This window comes from Syngnathus typhle, linkage group LG17 (assembly GCF_033458585.1).
Source record: "Syngnathus typhle isolate RoL2023-S1 ecotype Sweden linkage group LG17, RoL_Styp_1.0, whole genome shotgun sequence".
Classification (NCBI taxonomy): Eukaryota; Metazoa; Chordata; class Actinopteri; order Syngnathiformes; family Syngnathidae; genus Syngnathus; species Syngnathus typhle.
In genome coordinates, this window is record NC_083754.1 from 9,949,041 (window position 1) to 9,969,095 (window position 20,055).

Genomic DNA, 20,055 nt, shown 5'->3' on the forward strand with positions numbered 1-20,055 from the left:
TTATTGTATTTTTTTATAACAAGGTACAAGTGTACATACTGTAAATATGTTTTTATAACTCTTTTACTATTGTAACAATTTTTCTATAACAAGGTACAACGCTGTAATATACGTATTTAGAACTCTTATTATTACAACATTTTTTTATAAAAAGCTACAAGTGTACGCACTGCAATTGCGTTGGCACTCCTTGCCTTTTGCTGGCGTGTGGGCAAGTTTTGTGCCATAATTCCTCAATTTAGAAGTTTTATTTTGACTTTTTTTTTTTTAATTTGGAAAAAAAATCCGCAATGTAGTGAAACCCCGATAAACGAACCGCGATGTAGCGAGGGATTACTGTATTTCAAACTACTTTGCTGTGGCTGTCGGCATTTCTTTGGGAGGGATTAAATAATTCAATATTCTTTTGTATAATTTGAAATAAATCCGTCATTTTGTAAGTAAGTACCTTTTCGACGTGACGAGAACCGCGAAAGAAGAAAAATATTAAAATTCCTATCGCTCGCTCCTCTGACGTCATAGTTCAAAGGGTAAACGCTACGGAAACTGCCTCCACATGAGAATAGTGGTTAGGTTAATTTCAGATGTGCTTTTAGATTAATACCGACGTGTATCGACATGGGGAAGCGTAAGAAGCGCAATAGTAACAACTGTGGGGAGGTGGCTGACAAAACAGCAAAGCAGCCCAGGTAATTTAAGTCGCTACATTTGACTGAAGGCGACCGTTAGCCTTAGTGGCTAGCATGCTACTGCCTACCCATTTAACACTCCGATTGTGGTTGAATCTTGCGATAAACGTTGGTCATGAAGACTTAGATAAGCCTCGTTATTTAATGACAAGGAGTACTCCATTTTTCAATTGAAACCAGTCTTTCAACATTTCAGTGCGAAGAAACGGGATGGTGAAGCTAAAAGAGACGCCAACCAAGGGGACCACCTTGAGCACATCCCCTTCAAGCTGCAGGAGCTCTTGAAGAGCAAGGAGAGGATGGAAAATAGCTCTTTGACAGCAAAAAAAAAACGAGACAGTGAGCAAACAAAACGTTACCCGTTTCAAAGTTCCATGCGTGTGATAATGTATCATTTTCGCTCTCTCAATTCTCCACCCCAGTTTTCGTTCTTCATAGGAAACCAGAGAAGTCCACGGTCGACGACATTGCCATCCCACGTTTCAAGCGAGGGAAGCGGGAAAGTGAGCTTCAGTTCAATCAACGCATGGAGATGGAGTCAAAGCACGTCCTCTTCCTCACCAACAATCAGGTGGAGAGGAAACCCGAGCTAAATGAAGACAAACAGGAGAAGCCTGCCAATGGTGGAAAGTCAGACAAAATGAAAGCGTAAGCATTTTCGAACAGTGGCAGTGCTACCTTGACTTACAATTTCAGTAGCCACAAAAGTAAAGTAAAAAAATACAAGGCGCAATGAAGCTACTATAATACCCTCGCACGCGGGCAGGATCACCAGTCACTCATGCAAAACGAATGTGGTCGCAAACATCTTTTTGGAGGCTAGAACCCATAGAAAGCACTTTGATGTTTGTTGCGCGTCACTTGTTGCCATAGGTACGACAAACTGAAATTACAGAAACGACAGCGGAAAAAGTTGGAGCGACAGGAGGTCCGAATGGAAAAGGAAATGTTCCAAGGTAAATTGCAACTTAAGGGCAATTTAGTATTTTTTTTCTTTTGTTTCGGGCCTGATTAGTGCTTATATCTTCCTGATATCTGTCTGTTACCTCAACCCAATGATGTTTTCTACAAAGATAGAAAAGGCTGTGTGAGTTTTTAACTTAACTTTCTGGAGTGGCCACCAGTAAGTCTCTACTAAAAGTAAGATAAGTGATAATGTGCCAAGCCAGCAACAGTCAGTTGTCATGCTAACCAAAGGTATGCTCTGCATTTGCATGAGAAAGATGTACCGCTGGCCTCAATTTTGAGTGATTTCAAGCATGTTATTTATTTATTTTTTCTTCAATCCCGTTGTTTCCTTTGACAGAAATTATCAAGAGACTTTTTATGAAAACATCTTTTTAAGTATGGGGACAAAAATGTATTTCTTTCTTACATGAGTGAGACAAAAGTGAGCCAGTAAAAGTTTGCTTTGTGTCCTCCTCCTCAGATGACATTGCTTTTGGCGAGGTTTCAACAGAGCCGCCTTCACTAACCAGCAAACCCAAGAAAGCGCTCATCAAGCCTGGGGTAAAACAAACTCCTATGATCGACATTGGCATGTTGCACATTCCTAACACCTCAGATCTGGCCTCTGGAAGACAGCTAAGGAGGTCCTCCTCAACTCGCTCCTCGGCCACACAGCCACGCCTACGTCCGAGTCGTCTATGGCCCGCCGGAGGATGATGGAGGAGGAAAGGCGGCGGGCGGTGCTGGCCTATCGCCAGCTGAAGAAACAGCAGCAGCAGGAGGCCAGCAGCAGGAGGCCAGCAGCAGGAGGCCAGCAGCAGGAGGCCAGCAGCAGGAGGCCAGCAGCAGGAGGCCAGCAGCAGGAGGCCAGCACCAGCGGTCTTGGTCCTGACATTGTCGGCGGGTCGTGGGGCAAGGCTGCAGTTGCAGCGCAACCTGGAGGCAAACGACGATAACACTCACGAGACAGGCCGGCCCATTTGCCTCCTGGCTTTATGCCCACCCAACAACCATCAAGGCCGACTTCCCTCGCCAAAGAGGCCACTTTATAGCCACTCTTGAACAAATGAACCTGTGTAGTTCTCCACTCAAAGTTAATCCTCTGTCAGTTTCTCTTTTCACTAGGTGGAGGTTGTGGCATTTCGCGTCTATTGCAAAAGAAACAACAAATTTGTCTTGAAGTGAGAAGCAGCTGCTCACATAGATACAAAACGTTCTAGCTTGTATCTTGGGCCGAATATTTGTACGGCGCTCCCTTGAGATAGGAGTACTCCCGACCAATTCGTTAGAATGCAATTTTCATTCTGGGATGTGGAAGTGAACGCGAAAACTGAATCTAAGTTTTTTTGTCTGTCTTTCTCCAACATAGCAAAAGAACCAAGCTGCCTTTGAGATGTCGATTTTTTCATCGTATTTAGTAATGCAGGTTGTGTTATGTGTAAATCTTATCCTTAAAAAAATAAAAGAAGAACGTGAAGAGGGCGCTCTATGGCTTTTATAAAAGAAGACTATAATACCCAATGTGCTTAGCGGCGTAGCAGGAAGTACGTCATCACGCTGCTAACCCCCCCAGCTGTCAGACTTTGGCTACCCTAAAAGTGCTTTTTTTTTTTTTTTTAAAGCAAACTTACTCGAAGTGTATAGCCTGCGATCCCAAGACAAAGCGTGCATCTGCCTGGTAATCGCCCGGCGAACGTTTACTTAAGCAGTCGGGGACGATTGGGGCGCGCAAAGACGGACATTTTTATTTCATTTTTTGCTCATCGTTGCTGCTATTTTTTCCCCTGCACGAGCAGCCTGCGATCCTGAGCGGGCGTAGGAGTTCGATGCGGCGAGGGAGGGAGTAGAAAAAGGCAAAAAGTCTTTGTGCTTCCCTTCCCCCTCATCAAAGCAAAGGGGAAATGTCTCTGTCCAAAGGAGGTATGTGGGGTTTTTTTTTTACCCTCCCTACAACGCTCACATGCTACTTTTTCCCTGAGGAATGCATATATTGCATATATGTCTGCGTAAGTCGTCTTTGTAAGCTAGCCACCTTTTAAGAAATTTAAGTCGCCAGGTGGAAAGCTGTGCACGGTGCAAGAGGGGGGAAATGCAAGGAGCTAGTCAGTCAGCACGCCTCGTTGACTATGTATTGTGTAAAGAGTGCGTGTTCGCAAACTAGCACCCCGCTGTTGACATGCTACATAACATTTGCAGCTAGCGTTGTGGCTAGGTTCGCTACTCGCGTCTCCATTGTCTTCAAAGTTAACGTCATTTTCCAGAGTGAAAAAAGATACACATCTGATCTTAAAATCAATCCCTAGGAGTGATTAGATTGTAAAAAAAAAAAAAAATACAATGGCGACTGCAGGTGTTCGTATTTTTGTCGTCGTGATGTATTACTCATTGGTTGTGATTGATAGCTCCGGTACATCAAAACACGTTTAGCCTCGCCCTCGTATATTTTTACTCTAATTTTCTCTTTAGGGGGAAAAAGCAATGAGACATGTTGTGCCCAACCCTGTGGGGGAAAAAAGCACATCAGAAAAATCAAGTAAAGGTGCTTTCTCTGCGTCACACACGCACACAAATACACGCGCACACTCTGTATGACGATGTCAATTTACATTACAAGTTCATCGCTTGTGCTGTTACACAATCATTCTCGCGTTACCATGGTGGGGGAGTACACATACTGTGGTTCCCTTTGGCCTACCGAGGCATGTTTTGACTTGGGCCGCAGCTCTTGTTGACAGTCTACTGGACGCAAGCAACTCGCTGCTGCACAGGTTGGCTGCAAAGATGATGATGATGATTGCAGTCGCTTCTCACCGAATAGTGCTTGCCCCTGCCAACCTGTTTGTAATTACTTATAGCAAATGTCTAAGCCCCAAATGTACCTCCTACTAGATCCACACTTACTTGAATATCTTGGATTTCATACTCCACAGCATGAACCCAAAACTGCAATGAAAAAACGCAATCAAGTGCTGATGCTCACAAAACGGTTTACTTTAAACTGCAGTGCATGTTGAAAAGAGATTTCTTACACAGAATCGGATTACATTTGAAACAATTCACCTGGACTGCGACGTGCATGCACACGGGTAAAGTTAACTTATGTTCCGGACAGACGGGCGGACGTTTCTTGTTATGGTGTTTTACAAACATCAAACGCAATGCCTGTAAAACCTCCGATCTGGCGCCGTCCTATTGGCAACGCCTAGCAATGCACCAAGTGTGCGCAATGACATCATAGCGCCCCCCCCCACACACACACACACACAAAAAAAACAACTACATCGGATTACATTTGAAACAATTCACCTGGACTGCGGCGTGCATGCACACAGGTAAAGTTATGCAAGACCAACAAATGTTCCGGACAGACGGGCGGACGTTTCTTGTCATGGTGTTTTACAAACATCAAATGCAATGCCTGTAAAACCTCCGATCTGGCGCCGTCCTATTGGCAATGCACCAAGTGTGCGCAATGACAACATAGCCCCCCGTCAAAAACTACCCTCGCGACTGTGTCGCACCGTACTCGCACACGCTGTCATGTTAGTTTCATCATGGCAGGAAGTACGAGTGGGATCCAAATATTAGGCACACTTGCACGATAGATTTTGCAGAGAAAAAAATGGTGTCGCCTGCCAAATCCGTTCCCCAAATAACTCGAAGTTGCGGCGTGCAAGCGCATGCTTTGATGCTGGATGCATTGTCACCGCATTTTTACAGCGGCATTTGAAAGGACCCCAAAATAGAAACTTTGGTATGCACGTTTGTTTGTTTTCATTCGAGCTCAACGAACGCCGGCATGTTTGTCAAGCCGTTTGCCGCTCTTACTTCAACCCGCACAGAGGAAGCCCAGTCTATTTTTATCAGTGCACTCAGCGAGGATGGGGCCGCTCTATTTTTGATTTAGGACTCAAATCTGCCTAGAGTTTGGCTGCAGAATCTCGGAAATACTTGCAACCAACCCCCACCCCCCGCTCCAACTTGATCGGACCACGGTGGGGTTTGACTGAATCACGCTTCCTCTCGACTGCTGTGGCATGACTCGCCAAGTGGCAGCAAGAGCCAGTCGAAAGTCTGAAGCGCCCCGCTGCCTTTTTATTTTTTACTGGCAAATGCGAGCGGATAAGTTCTCTGGCGCAAAAGAAGTGTGTTGGAGAAATTAAAAGTCATGTTCCGGAGGCTTCGTTTCGTTTATTTATTTCAAGGTCAAGGCAGGTCAAGAGGGAGACCAAAGCTGTTGCAAAGAGCCAAGGAACTCTGCGGTGCAGTCTTGTGCACTCTGCTGCTGAAGGGACAGAGTGCTGAACGGAAGTCCCAGCTGGGGTCTTGGGGGGGGGGGGGGGGGGGGGGTTGGCAGATCGCCTTTCTGAATGAACTCTTGTCAGAGGCTGCAGAAAGAAATTTGCAGTTGAGTTGACCGCATGCGGCCGCTAAAATCTTGCTCAATTCCCCCATGAAGTAAAGGCGCATCATGAGGAAGATGGGTGTTGCTTTCTCTTTCCAGGATGACCTACCCCCCTCCCTGCCCCCATTTGGGTTGCTTCGTCATCAGTGGGCCATTCTCCTGTTGCTTGTTCCTCACCTTAATCCCCTCTTGGATAAGACATCCCTGCTGGAATTTGTGTCACCAAATCAGAGTACCGTATTTTCCGCACAATTAGGCGCACCGGATTATAAGGCGCACCTTCATTGAACGGCCCATTTTAAAACTTTGTCCATATATAAGGCGCACCAGATTATAAGGCGCATAAAATAGAAGCTACACTGCAACAAACTGAGGTTGACTAGGGTTGCGGTATGCATCCACTAGCCAATAACCAACGAGCCCTCTCGATCCGTAGATTTACTCGAAACATTAACAGAGCAGCCTATTTTGACATGAAATAGCCTCGCGCGTATAGCAGCTATTGTTATAGCATTAGCCATCCGCAATTTCCTATGAGCCTCAGCTCGCAATCTCCCATGAGCCTCAGCAAAGTGTAAACAATCGCGTTTCTCAAACGATTTCCTATAAAATGATCAGAACTGACAAAAGTTCGATCTAACGCATTGGTACTACTTACCTATGTTTCCCTTCCATATCGATCCGTAGATTTACTCGAAATATGAACAGAGCAGCCTATTTTGACATGAAATAGCCTTGCGCGTATAGCAGCTATCGTTATAGCATTAGCCATCCGCAAAAACCCATGACCCTCAGCTCGCAATCTCCCATGAGCCTCAGCAAAGTGTAAACAATCGCGTTGCTCAAACGATCTCCTATAAAATGATCAGAACTGACTAAAGTTCGATCTAACGCATTGGTACTACTTACCTATGTTTCCCTTCCATATCGATCCGTAGATTTACTCGAAACATTAACGGAGCAGCCTATTTTGAAATGAAATAGCCTCGCGGGTACAACAGCTATTCGGTGACGCCCCCTGACTACAGTTACCGTAATGTTGGGAAGCGATGCGACCTTGTAATCTGCTAGTCGTACTAAAACGTACTAAAACATTTTGGCAGAGCACCGTGTACAACCAGTATGGATCAACAAATTCATCACTTGATCCATATATAAGGCGCACCGGACTATAAGGCGCACTGTCGACTTTTGATAAAAATTTAGGTTTTTAGGTGCGCCTTATAGGGCGGAAAATACGGTAACATAACTCTCTAACAAAACCAACAACAGGACTGATCGACAAAGACGTGGAACAAAAAGAAAGGGTGACATTACCAAAGACAGGAACAGAAACCTGTGTTATTGTCAAATATTGTTTGTTTTTTAATCTCCAATGTGATAGTTTAATACAATCAGCAAATAACAAAATGCGTATTACAGGTAATATTTTATTTCACAACACTTTGCCTTGTTCCTTTCGTCTCTGCTGTTCACTTCAAACACGCTCCATACGAACGCAATGATCTCGTATGAGACGCTTGCTCGATCACCTGCTCGTTTGCTGTCACAATGTACCCTACACAAATCCGAAACATTTGTTGCGGCTCCGAGTCACGACGAGGGGCAAGTTTTGGTTTCCAAGGGTGTTTTTATTCCTCTTCAACTTCTCTCCCATACAGAGCCGCCTTTTTCACATGTCCGCACGTCACTTTCCTCTCTTCATTTTAACCTGATCGCGGTGGTGCCTTTACGGGCAGTCGGAGAAATCAACGCCGACAAGAAAAATACAACCAGCCTAGTTAAGACCATACCAAAGACTATAAAAATGGGACCCATTGCCTCCCTGCTTGGCACTCAGCATTAAGGGTCGGAATTGGGGGGTTAGATCACCAAATGATTCCCGAGCGCGGCGCCGCTGCTGCTCACTGCTCCCCTCTCCCCCAGGGGATGGATCAAAATCACACGGGGATGGGTCAAATGCAGAGGACAAATTTCACCACACCCAGATACGTGTGTGACGATCATTGGGACTTATAAAAAATAAATACCGTTTTTTTCCGTGTATAGTGCGCCCCCATGTACGCACCCTAAAAATGGCATGCTGATGCTGGAAAAAAGCCTGTACCCATGTATAATACGCACCCAATTTTTATGAATTTTTTTTTTATGAATTTTTTTTTTTTTTTTTTTTTAAGTCCCAATGATCGTCACACACGCAGGGAGGCAATGGGTCCCATTTTTATAGTCTTTGGTATGGTCTTAACTAGGCTGGATGTAATTTTTTTTTGTTGGCGTTGATTTCTCCGACTGCCCATAAACGCACCACCGCGCTCCGTGCGCGCACGGGACAGCAAACGAGCAGGTGATCGAGCAAGCGTCTGATACGAGAGCATTGCGGTCGCATGGAGCGTGTTTGAAGTGAACAGCAGAGAAGAAAGGAAAAAATTTTTGTCATTCTGTTCCTGTCTTTGGTAATGTCACCCTGTCTTTTTGTTCCACGACTTTGTCGCTCAGTCCTGTCAGTCGGTCAGTCCTGTTGTTGGTTTTGTTGTACCATGACTTTCTTAAAAAAAAAAAAAAAAATTAAATTTTTTTTGTACCCATGTATAATGCGCACCCCAGATTTTAGGACAATAAATTAGTTAAATTTTGCGCACTATACACGGAAAAAAACGGTAATAATAATAAGATAAAAAAAAAAAAAATTCGGGTGCGTATTATTAGGGGTGTAAATCGCGGGTTTTGTCACGATACGACATCATATCGATACAAAGAACTACGATACGATAATTGCCAATATCTTAAAGCCTGCTGCGATTCATTCACGATATATCACGATATAGTGCTCTACGATCGATATATATATACCGTTTTTTTCCGTGTATAGTGCGCAAAATTTAACTAATTTATTGTCCTAAAATCTGGGGTGCGTATTATACATGGGTACAAAGAAAAAAAAAATTTTTTTTTTTTTTTTAAATTATTATTATTATTTTTTTTTTAAAGGAAGTCATGGTACAACAAAACCAACAACAGGACTGACCGACAAAGTCGTGGAACAAAAAGACAGGGTGACATTACCAAAGACAGGAACAGAATGACAGTAACACATGCAATGATCCAACGGTGAGCGAGGGGCAGACAGGACTTAAATACAAAACACGTTACATCGATTGAGGTGACACAGGAAGAGAGGGGCGACGCGAACAGAAACTATGGCAACCTAGACACATAGCAAAACTGGGGACGAGACATGACAAATCTCCCCCGAAATAAAACTCACCTTTCTTCTTGTTTGTTGTCAATCGCGCATCGCATTCAGCCATCCTGCCCAACACACTTAGTAAAATTCATAATTGACGACACATCGTTTGATGCTTTGGTGAAATCCTTGATGGTGTGTTATTGTCAAATATTGTTTGTTTTTTAATCTCCATCGCGGACCGGACGTCATACGGAGGCAGTATGACTGCGCATGCGCACTATGGATCCGATGCGCAGAACGGATGCGCAAGAAAGTAGCAGTTTCAATCAGCAAATAACAAAATGCATATTACAGGTCATATTTTATTTCACAACACTTTGCCTTGTTCCTTTCGTCTCTGCTGTTCACTTCAAACACGCTCCATACGACCGCAATGCTCTCGTATCAGACGCTTGATCGATCACCTGCTCGTTTGCTGTCACAATGTACCCTACACAAATCCGAAACATTTGTTGCGGCTCCGAGTCACGACGAGGGGCAAGTTTTGGTTTCCAAGGGTGTTTTTATTCCTCTTCAACGTCTCTCCCATACAGAGCCGCCTCTTTCCCGTGTGCGCACGGAGCGCGGTGGTGCGTTTACGGGCAGTCGGAGAAATCAACGCCAACAAAAAAAATTACATCCAGCCTAGTTAAGACCATACCAAAGACTATAAAAATGGGACCCATTGCCTCCCTGCGTGTGTGACGATCATTGGGACTTAAAAAAAAAAAAAAAAAAAAAAAAAAATTCATAAAAATTGGGTGCGTATTATACATGGGTACAAGCTTTTTTCCAGCATCAGCATGCCATTTTTAGGGGTGCGTACTATACATGGGGGCGCACTATACACGGACAAAAACGGTATATTTTTTAAATAAAAAATATAGAACAATATCCTGATTTATAACAATTCATACCCAAAATCAACAAGGTACTCTTTATTTAGGAAATTACAAGAGTATTGTAGTAAACAAAGTGCTTATTTTAACACTGAACGTTGATGTCGTGTTTTTTCTTTAAATGTGCGGCGAGATTTGTGGTCCCTGAATATTTGATCACCGCATGGCAGGATTTACAAACTGCACGTGTCTTGTCCGTTGAGCCATCTTTTCTTTGGAATCCAAAGTGCTTCCAAACGAATGACTTGAAGTCTAAAGGGGAGCAAATTTCCTCGTCTTTTTGGACACTAGCCATAGCATCAGCCCAGGAGCCGCGTAATAGTTGTCGACTCCCCTTCCACGTGCCTGCTCTGCTCACAACACAACACGCCGCCGCGCCACTGCTCCCGGAAAGAGGAAGCAAGCAACAATTAACTGGATTTCAAAATAAAGTCGCGTCTAATGTCCGAGGTCAAACACGGCGATATAAATCGATGTTTACGTTTAGCATCGATGCCAATAAATCGTAGAGCATTATATCGATTAATCGATGTGCATCGATGAATCGTTACACCCCTACGTATTATACATGGGTACAGGCTCTTTTCCAGCATTGACATGCCATTTTTAGGGTGCGTATTATACATGGGGGCGCATTATACATGGAAAAAAAATGGTATGTTTCCCTTCCATATCAATCCGTAAATTTACTCGAAACATTAATGGAGCAGCCTATTTTGAAATGAAATAGCCTCGCGGGTACAACAGCTATTCGGTGACGCACCCTGACTACAGTTGCCGTAATGTTGGGAAGCGATGCGACCTTGTAATTTACTAGTGGTACTAAAACGTACTGAAACATTTTGCCAGAGCACTGTGTACAACCAGTATGGTTCAACAAATTCATCAATTGATCCATATATAAGGCGCTCTGCATTATAAGGCGCACTGTGTTTTTTTTTTAGTAAAATGTAAGTTTTTAGGTGCGCCTAATATTGCGGAAAATACAGTAGCCCATTGTGTTTGTTTGGTTGGCTTTGGTTTCCACAACACAAGAATGTCGTTAAAGCTCGTGTACAAAATGTCCCCGCTCCAACTACAGTGTGATAACGTCCTTGCCGGGTCAGTCGCCCAAAGGGTTTTCTTTTTTGTTTTCTTTTCGACCAGGCGCAAGTAACGGCTTGTTTCGTTTCTCAGGGAAGAAGAAGAACCCTGGGCTGAAGCTGGCCAAAGAAGTCTTTGCGCAGCCACCGCCAGCCGTTGCAGCGTAGGAACATTTCCGTCCATCACCACATCTTCATTTATGCGCCCAGACCGATCCAGAATTTGCAAACGTGATTCTCAACACCCTCATTTTACTTGTCCCGAGTACAACTTCTAGCCCATGCTTCTGAAATGAGTTTGCGGCCAAAAGCGAGGAAGGAGGCCCTCGCTTTTGGGCGCCGCGAGTGCGCGCCGCTCTTTTGCTTGCATTGACATGGGATTGCCTCTTCCAGGCCTCCGCGAGATCTCGACTCCAAGGCGTGCGTCACCATCGGAGACCAGGTAAGGGTCCGCCCGGCTGCGCCGCCACCGACCTTTGTTCACACGTGACGTGGTGGGCGCCCAGAACTTTGTGGTGAAGGCAGACGACCTGGAGCAGATTGCCGAGCTAGGCCGGGGTGCCTACGGCGTGGTCTACGAGATGAGGCACGTGCCCAGCGGCGTGATCATGGCCGTCAAGGTAGACCGCGCTCCGGTCCGGCGCTCCGGCCCGGCGCTCCGGCCCGGCGCTCCGGCCCGGCGCTCCGGCCCGGCGCTCCGGCCCGGTGCTCTGGTCTGACTGGCGCGCCGACCCGGCTCGTCACCGCCGCCTTTCCTCCGCAGAGGATCCGAGCCACCGTCAACACGCTAGAGCAGAAGCGTCTCCTGATGGACCTGGACATCTCCATGCGGACGGTGGACTGCTTCTACACCGTCACCTTCTACGGCGCCCTCTTCAGAGAGGTCGCTGACTTGGCGCAGGGCTCGCCTTGGTCAGCTGGCCTTTAACCGCCTGCCCGGCTTTATCTTCTCAGGGCGACGTTTGGATCTGCATGGAGCTGATGGACACCTCCCTGGATAAGTTCTACAAGAAGGTCATCGAGAAAGGCAAGACCATACCTGAGGATATCCTGGGCAAGATCGCCGTCGCTGTACGTAACGGTGTGTCGTTTGCAGCGGCCGTTAAGCAAACTCGGCGAGGGCAACGGCGAGAGTCGCAACACGTGCCGCTTCATCGATTCGTGTGGCGAGTGCTCCCCCCCCCCCCCCCCCGCTTGCTGCTTATTTTTTTGTTTGCTTCTGATTTGTGACTTTCGCGCTAGTACTTACTGTAATCCCGCATTGACGTTTGTATAGCTTAGCGGTAGACGGCGGCGCGTCGGGCCTCCATTGGAAATCCGGTCGGCAGGATTTCGTCTTACAAATAACAATGTTGGCAGAGGTCGGACAACCTCCAATCGGCAAATGGCAGATACAGTTATCGCCTCCTCAAATTCGATACATCTGGAAACAAACCAACCGCTTTGAATCGTGGTCCAGGAACGTGGAATTTGATCGCTAAAATTGTCCAATCGGAGACCCTGGAAGGGTGGGCTCAAACAAGGCCCACACATCAAGACAAAAGAACAGAGTTTTCCTTTGACGTGTCGTCACTCGACGCTTTGCGTCACACACGCTGACGCGTGATTGTCCCCCCACCCCCCCCCCCCCCCCAGATTGTGAAGGCTTTGGAGCACCTGCACAGCAACCTGTCAGTCATCCACAGAGGTAAGCACAGAAAAGAGGGCGCTACAATTTTGGCCATTGACTCTAGAGTAACGCCCTTTGCCAAATGTCTCTGGCTGTCCAGATGTGAAGCCCTCCAATGTTCTCATCAACACTCTGGGCCAAGTGAAAATGTGCGACTTTGGCATCAGCGGCCACCTGGTGGACTCAGTGGCCAAGACAATGGACGCCGGCTGCAAGCCCTACATGGCGGTGAGTCGCCGCCTGACTCCGCTCCCACACTTGGCCGAGTCCGGGCAGCACGCGCGTGCGTGTTGGATGAAGAATTGCTCGCTTTGTTTTTCAGCCCGAGCGCATCAACCCGGACCTCAACCAGAAAGGCTACAGCGTCAAGTCGGACATTTGGAGTCTTGGTATCACAATGGTGAGGCCGCTGCCAATGACAAGGGCCATCCATCCATTCATCCGCACCCATAAATTCATGATTGTTTTTTTTACTTCCACAATGCACAAGGCCACATGAAAGTTTGGAAATGGTGTCGGTCTGGCATTTGAATGGGGGGGTGTCGACTTTTTCTATCCGTGCTGTACAGATCGAGTTGGCCATCCTCAAGTTCCCGTATGAATCGTGGGGCACGCCCTTCCAGCAGCTCAAGCAGGTGGTGGACGAGCCCTCTCCCCAACTGCCTGCCGACCGCTTCTCGCCTGACTTTGTAGACTTCATCTCTAAGTGGTGAGACTCACACTGGCCACCATTGTCACCTATGTGCTTAAATATTCTATTGCATTATTCCAGTGCTTCTCAATTATTTTCTGTTACGCCCCCCCCTAGCAAGAAGAAAACTATTCGCGCCCCCCCTCCCCACCGTGACTATCCTAACTTGTCTTGTAAGTCGTAAAATGTTGCACTGTCGCAAACGTGACAGAAGTAACAATGAGAGCGCCACTGCCCCCTGCTGTAGTAAACGCGCAATTACACTTTATTCTAGTACTGCCAAAAAAAAAGCCTGTTCCCCAGGGTCACACGCGCCCCCCCAGGAATAGCACGGGCGCGCCCCACTATTTGAGAAGCACTGCATTATTCACTGAGAGATAAAAAAAAAAGGGCTTTGCTAAAAGATGTGTGGGGGGCGTACACTTTTTGTCCACCGGGGGGGGGGGGGGGGGTGTTTGTCACGTTATGCACATCAGCCCTCTCTTGTCTCTCTTTACAGCTTAGGGAAGGAGCCCAATAAGAGACCAGCCTATACAGAATTAATGGTGAGTATGTTTTTCGGAATGATTTGAATCGTTTCTAGTGAAGGTGACTCGTCAAAAGCAACCGCACGTGTCCTTTCGCTCGTTCTCCACACATTTGGAAAGTCAACACTTTTTGCCCCACTTCATGATGACAAAACAATCTATACATTTATTTAACGCAAACTCAAGGTTCAATTATATTTCAAATTACTTTGCCACATGTCCTCAAACATTTCAAAAACATGCTGTTCATTGAAGTCTGAAATTGTGCGTAGGTGCAAATGCAGCAATAGATGTAAAAGTTTGGCAAGCGCTGCAATAGAGGGAGGGAGTATGATTTCACTACATGTCATCTTGTTCTTCCTTCCGATGCAGAAACATCAATTTTTCACCTTGCATGACTCCAAAGACACAGACGTGGCCAGTTTCGTCAAGGTCATCCTGGACGACTGATAGGTGGCGGGGAGCCTCCTGTCCTCGAGTTGACGCCACCCCTCCGTCAACGCTCCGATGTCCCGCCTTCTTTTTTTGTGTTTGTTTGTTTTTAAAAAAAAAGAGTCAAATTCAAAATAAAGAGAGTAACCCCTGCCGCTGCCCCGCCGCCACTGGAATGACAGACTCTCACGCAGTCGCACAACTGATGGCAGCACTGGAGCAGGAGAGCGCTCCCCAAAGCAACTGGAGAGGTTTGACTCAAACAAATATGAACTTTTTTGTTTCCGTTTGCACGTACACCCCCTTCAGAGAAACACACGTTTTTCTTTGACTCAATATTTAATAACTGCAACCTTTCATCGGAAGCTATTTTGACATTATGGGGGTCTCTTCATACTGTACATCATAACGGCACGCCAAAGGTAACGCCGACGAGCGAGTCGGCGTCTCCCAGCCCGCCCTGTTGCCATGGATACCACCCAGTCTTCTCTGTCCACGTAATCCAGCTCACAACTGCTCCTGTCTGCCAGCAAATTGTGTGCGTTGGTTTCTTTTTATGACCCGCATTCTGATTTTGGGTTGCATTTAAAGGAAAAAAAGAATCCCTTTTTCCTTATTCTTCCCCATTTCTGGAGTCTTTGCATATGAGGCCACTGGCCAAGTGTGACAAAGAAGCGGGACTGAAGTCTTGTTTCTTTGTCACACAGCGACATTTGCTTTCATTCTTTCGGACACCTTCTTATGCCTTGCACGTGCCCTCAGTTTCTAAGGGGGAATAATTTATATGTTAAAGATGTAAAGACTGTCTCGTCTATGAGTTTGTTTTTTAAATGTGACACCGTCAGTAACACTGATGGTGCAGCTGAGTGAGAAAACCTTTTTGGTCGTAGTTTGTTTGAATGCAGTGTGACGCACAGCACGGCTGAGTGGTCAGACGCTTTTGGACCCGCCGCTCGGGTTTCTGCGGTCTTAATTTGCTCGAGAGTCAAGTCGGGCATCGGGAGCATGGAGTCTCTACCCCCTCGGCCACAAGTGTTCGTGGGCTGTTTCAAGCTGTCGGGCCCACCTCTGTCAAAAGAAAGTCCAGAGTGCTGATGAGAATCAGAGAAAGCGAGCAACACCGCGAACGAGCTGCTGTTTATTTTTTCCCATTTCAGAAAACAATCTTGCAGTCCTTGATGCGTCAAAGCGACTTTTGTTTTTTACACGGATCATAATGAGAATGGAACACTTGCTCTACCTCTTCCTCCTTCACTCTCTTTTGCCCACCTCTTTGGTGGGAGTGACAAACTTGAACTGTGGAAAGACAAAAAAAACAAATAAAGGCTTTATTGTTCCATAGAATGGATGTTTTTATTGTGTGTTGGCAGAATTTTGATGAAGTTGCAACATTTGTTATTGTCAATTGAAGTAAATTCTTACACTTTGCATCACGCTATAGTAAGCAGAATTGTATCGTCGAATCAGGAAATATTGTAGTGAGTCTCTTGCCTCTTCATTGAACTACCGAAAGCCTCCATTTAACACTTCAAAGGTCTATCATTATTCTGTAAAATCGCTCTCCGTGAGCATTTCAAAAGTTGCTCCGACTATGTCTTCTCGATACCCGCCCTCACCGGAAGGACGTACGAATTACGATTTGTTTTGTCACTCACACGCATTCACACCGTCATATGTGGGACTCGAACTCGCGGTGTCGGCACACATGGCAACCAAGTGTACCCTACACCAGTGGTCCCCTACACCAGTGGTCCCCACCACCGGGCCGCGGACCGGTACCGGTCCGTGGGTCACTTGGTACCGGGCCGCCAAGCCGCACAGATTTTTTTTTTTTTTTAACGACAATCAATTAATTCAGGTCAAGACACTCGTCCCGGTCACGTGACATGTTTCCCCAGTCGAACCCGCAAAGCTAATATGTGGCGACAGGCTAACTAACCAGGCAATGAAGCATTCAAAACTGCTTCAACACATGGAGACCAAGCATCCTGCAATGAAAGACACACCTTAATCACTTCGGGTGTCATTGTCTCCGATTACGTCTAGATGGGACCGGCTCGTTTCTGAGAACTCAGTGCTCCCACTAATTCAACGTAATGGTGAGTTTTATTTTTGTCATTTGTACTTGTTTTTATGTTAGTCGTATCATTTTAGTTCAATTGCTTGCGATTGACAAGCAAGTGCACGGTGTTGTGAGCTCGCAGTGTGTGTCGACGACCACTAGACTTAGCTAAGTCGTGCCATTAAGTGTTGATTGCTCCAGATGGCCATCATGTTTTCCACCAACATGTTTTGTTCATCAACTGAGCCACTAGGTTGCGCAAGTGTTCTCTGTACTTTACAAAAGGCAGACGTGAAGGGTGAAACGTGGCAACTCTCTCCCACTGTCTTCGCGTAGCATATTTATGTGGCCGTTACACAAGCGCACACGTATGTGTTGCAGCTCCGAGTCACGACGAGGGGCAAGTTTTGGCTTTCAAGGGTGTTATTAGTTTTTCCTTGCCCTTTTGGGAGCTTAAGATCAGGGGATGCTTTGAGAATAATTGTCAATTTCTGTCTATGTGAAACCCTTTGAGACTGCTTGTGATTTAGGGCTATACCAGTGATGGGCAAACTACGGCCCGCGGGCCACATCCGGCCCACGGGACCGTTTAATCCGGCCCGCCAACCCTTAATAAACTGTATTATTAAACTTTTTTTTTTTGTCATTTTGCATGCAATGACTGCATTTCTCCAGTAGATGGGAAACCGCTCACCTGCGCATTTACTACCGGAAGCTGTGCCGTTTTGATTACTTTATTTGGATGTAGGCTTTCACCGATTCTTCAAGATGATATATTTGGTCAGAATGTTTGCCGTTTGATGTGATCTCATAAGATAAAAACATCTTTCATTAATCGGATCTGCAGGCACTGAAGTGATGGAGACTGTTATTCATAATATTCATAATATAAACATTTTATGAGAATCACTGATAGCAGTTTTTTTAGTGATTTTTTTTTTAATGCTGTTAATAAATGCATTTGTTTTCAAAAAAACGTGTTTGGAATATCCATGCTTTACTACCTACTAAAAGCCAAAATCTTTTATGCAATGACCTTTACAGGTCGCTTATATTACGTCACACAAACACTACGTCCATCTGCTCCTAATTCGGCCCTCCGGTCCAAATTTAGAACCCAGTTCGGCCTGCGAGTTTAAAAGTTTGCCCACCCCTGGGCTATACAAATAAACTTGACTTGACTTACTAGGGGTGTGAATCGCAGGTTTTGTCACGATATCATATAGATACAAAGAACTACGATACGATATTTGCCGATATCTTAAAGCCTGCTGTGATTCATTCACGATACATCAGGATATAGTGCTCTACGATCGATATAGAACAATATCCTGATTTATAACAATTCGTACGCAAAATCAACAAGGTACTGCAAACTCTTTATTTAGGAAATTACAAAGTGCTTCCAAACGAATGACTTGAAGCCCAAAGGGGAGCGAATTTCCTCGTCTTCTTGGACACTAGCCATAGCACCAACCCAGGAGCCGCGTAGTTGTCGGCTCCCCTTTCACGTGCCTGCTCTGCTCACAACACAACACGCCGCGCACTGCTCCCGGAACGAGGAAGCAAGCAACAATGAACAGGATTTCTAATGTCCGAGGTCAAAAACAGGCGATATAGATCGATGTTTACGTTTAGCATCGATGCCAACACATCGTAGAGCATTATATCGTTTAATCGATGTGTATCGATTAGGGGTGTAACGATTCATCGATACACATCGATTAAGCGATATAATGCTCTACAATTTATTGGCATCGATGCTAAACGTAAACATCGATTTATATCGCCGTGTTTGACCTCGGACATTAGACGCGACTTTATTTTGAAATCCAGTTCATTGTTGCTTACTTCCTCTTTCCGAGAGCAGTGCGCGGCATTGTTGTGTTGACAAAACCCGCGATTTACACCCCTAGTATCGATGAATCGTTACACCCCTAGTTATTACTCGTGTTAGGGTTTGCAGAATATCTTCATCGTATGATTATGTTGGAATGTAACCTGTAATAATTTAACTAGCTTGTCCTGTCTAGACAAAAGTAGTTGACCAAAGTGCTAAGATCTTTTCAACTGATTGACTAGACGCAGAGGAAGCAATCAAAGTTGCTTTGTTTGCAGAACGTCGTAAAAGGCCCCCTGTTATGCTTTGATCAGCAGGGGAGCGGATTCACCCCATCCTGTGTTCCCACACCCCCACTTTCAACCCCACTCTGTTTCTCTCAATAAATATGCACCTGAAAAGGCCTGAGTCAGACCTCCATTCGACCATCGCTGTAAGCGCAGCTATGAATGGACTCTCCACTTGCAGGTGTTTAAAATGACTTGCTTGTCTCCTGTGTGGTTCTTGCAAAATAAGGAGTGAGCACCACCCTAACATTTTGGTGCCGTGACCCGGATCCCTCATACCCACCATCTGGCTGACGGAGGAGGACGTGCTGCATTGTCGACAAGCTTTAGGAGGACCTGGAAAAGAAAGTCCTGGGAAGAGAATTTCTTCGCTGGGCCAGCATCTTAGGTCTGCCTTCGTCTGCCAGAAGTGGATTGACGGGGTCCGGCAGTGCAACAAACCAAGGGACGGGTAAGTTAAAAATTGTGTGGTGAAACGCGTAAAAGGTGCACGGGAGATAGCTTGGGTTCAAGTCCCAGGGGAAGAAACGGGCTAAGAAAAGCAGAGGTTCTTTTTCGTTCATCGAAGGAGTGTGTAGATTCTTCTTTGTCTGTTTTTCCAAGCTGAGGGATCTGGCTTGGGTTAGAGTCCCAGTGGAAGGAACGTGCTAAGAAACACGGAGCTTCTTTTTTGGTAATCAAAGAAGAGTGTAGATTTTTCTTTGTACGTTTTTCCGGCCAAAGAACAGCTAGGGTTCAAGTCCCAGTGGAAGGAACGGGCTAAGAAAAAACAGAGCTTCTTTTTTGGTTGTGTAGTTGAAAGCGTCACAAGAGAAAAGAGAACAAATTCAAGAGACAAAAAATGGAAAGATAAAAAGTGATGAGACCACCATTCAATTAAGATTTGGAAAATAATTCTGGGTGCACAGTGGCATCCCATTCGATGATGCAGCTGAGAGTGCTTATCAGCAACATCTTAGAAATGCGCTCCTCACTGTTTCAGTGATGCCTTAGGCAACTGGGTGAGAAAACACTTGGTGGAAGCAGACGCTGCTTGTGTTGCGCCGATTGAGAAAAGCAAATGTTCTGATGTATTTCATCTAGATGATGGTAATGATCTAGATGAAGATACAACAGTCTTCTTCCGAAGTTCCCAAAGGAGCAGAGGAAGAGTTAGAGACCAACAAGGTCGCAGGCCTCCATATAATTCAAAACCCCCATCAGGTTCTGACAACTGTTGGAACTGTGGGAAACGTGGACACTGGTCAAAAGAGTGTCGTCGTGTGAAACAATACCAAGGGAAAGCCAAATTTTCAACA

General features: G+C 45.7%; 2 protein-coding genes and 1 long non-coding RNA gene across 8 annotated transcripts; 2 read left to right on the plus strand and 1 right to left on the minus strand.

The window, feature by feature from the left end:
• Positions 1 to 509: 509 nt before the first annotated feature.
• ccdc137 (coiled-coil domain containing 137) lies at positions 510 to 3,114 on the plus strand. The gene is made up of 6 exons (XM_061303125.1): positions 510 to 689; positions 886 to 1,028; positions 1,112 to 1,337; positions 1,563 to 1,645; positions 2,119 to 2,198; positions 2,270 to 3,114. Exons 1-6 carry the CDS (start codon positions 619 to 621, stop codon positions 2,591 to 2,593), a joined length of 927 nt encoding a protein of 308 aa, XP_061159109.1. The 5' UTR covers positions 510 to 618; the 3' UTR covers positions 2,594 to 3,114.
• Positions 3,115 to 3,179: 65 nt separating this feature from the next.
• On the plus strand, positions 3,180 to 15,912 carry map2k6 (mitogen-activated protein kinase kinase 6). 4 transcript variants are annotated; one of them, XM_061303123.1, is made up of 13 exons: positions 3,180 to 3,315; positions 3,434 to 3,557; positions 11,344 to 11,413; positions 11,643 to 11,691; positions 11,756 to 11,869; positions 12,013 to 12,132; positions 12,204 to 12,320; positions 12,885 to 12,936; positions 13,019 to 13,146; positions 13,241 to 13,318; positions 13,488 to 13,627; positions 14,109 to 14,154; positions 14,509 to 15,912. In XM_061303123.1, the coding sequence occupies exons 2-13, from the start codon at positions 3,539 to 3,541 to the stop codon at positions 14,584 to 14,586; spliced, it is 1,011 nt and encodes a 336-aa protein (XP_061159107.1). In that variant the 5' UTR covers positions 3,180 to 3,315; positions 3,434 to 3,538; the 3' UTR covers positions 14,587 to 15,912. The 4 variants fall into 4 exon arrangements, with proteins under 4 accessions (XP_061159107.1, XP_061159106.1, XP_061159105.1 ...); XM_061303122.1 differs by having other exon boundaries at positions 3,227 to 3,557; XM_061303121.1 differs by lacking the exons at positions 3,180 to 3,315; positions 3,434 to 3,557 and adding an exon at positions 3,563 to 3,643.
• On the minus strand, positions 3,263 to 5,190 carry LOC133170315 (uncharacterized). Of its 3 annotated transcripts, XR_009718553.1 has the most exons (3): positions 4,698 to 5,190; positions 4,539 to 4,580; positions 3,263 to 4,410 (listed from the first exon to the last, which is right to left on the minus strand). It is a non-coding gene; the product is annotated as an uncharacterized LOC133170315 (long non-coding RNA). The 3 variants fall into 3 exon arrangements; XR_009718552.1 differs by having other exon boundaries at positions 4,539 to 5,190; XR_009718551.1 differs by having other exon boundaries at positions 3,263 to 4,472; positions 4,539 to 5,190.
• Positions 15,913 to 20,055: the final 4,143 nt, after the last annotated feature.

Coding starts and splice junctions, on each gene's coding strand:
- ccdc137 (XM_061303125.1), top strand. CDS start 619: ATGGGGAAGCGTAAGAAGCGCAATAGTAACAACTGTGGGGAGGTGGCT. Junction 1,338..1,562: donor AAGTCAGACAAAATGAAAGC/GTAAGCATTTTC, acceptor TTGTTGCCATAG/GTACGACAAACTGAAATTAC. Junction 1,646..2,118: donor GGAAAAGGAAATGTTCCAAG/GTAAATTGCAAC, acceptor CCTCCTCCTCAG/ATGACATTGCTTTTGGCGAG.
- map2k6 (XM_061303121.1), top strand. CDS start 3,619: ATGCATATATTGCATATATGTCTGC. Junction 11,870..12,012: donor GCGTGATCATGGCCGTCAAG/GTAGACCGCGCT, acceptor TTTCCTCCGCAG/AGGATCCGAGCCACCGTCAA. Junction 13,628..14,108: donor GTAGACTTCATCTCTAAGTG/GTGAGACTCACA, acceptor CTCTCTTTACAG/CTTAGGGAAGGAGCCCAATA.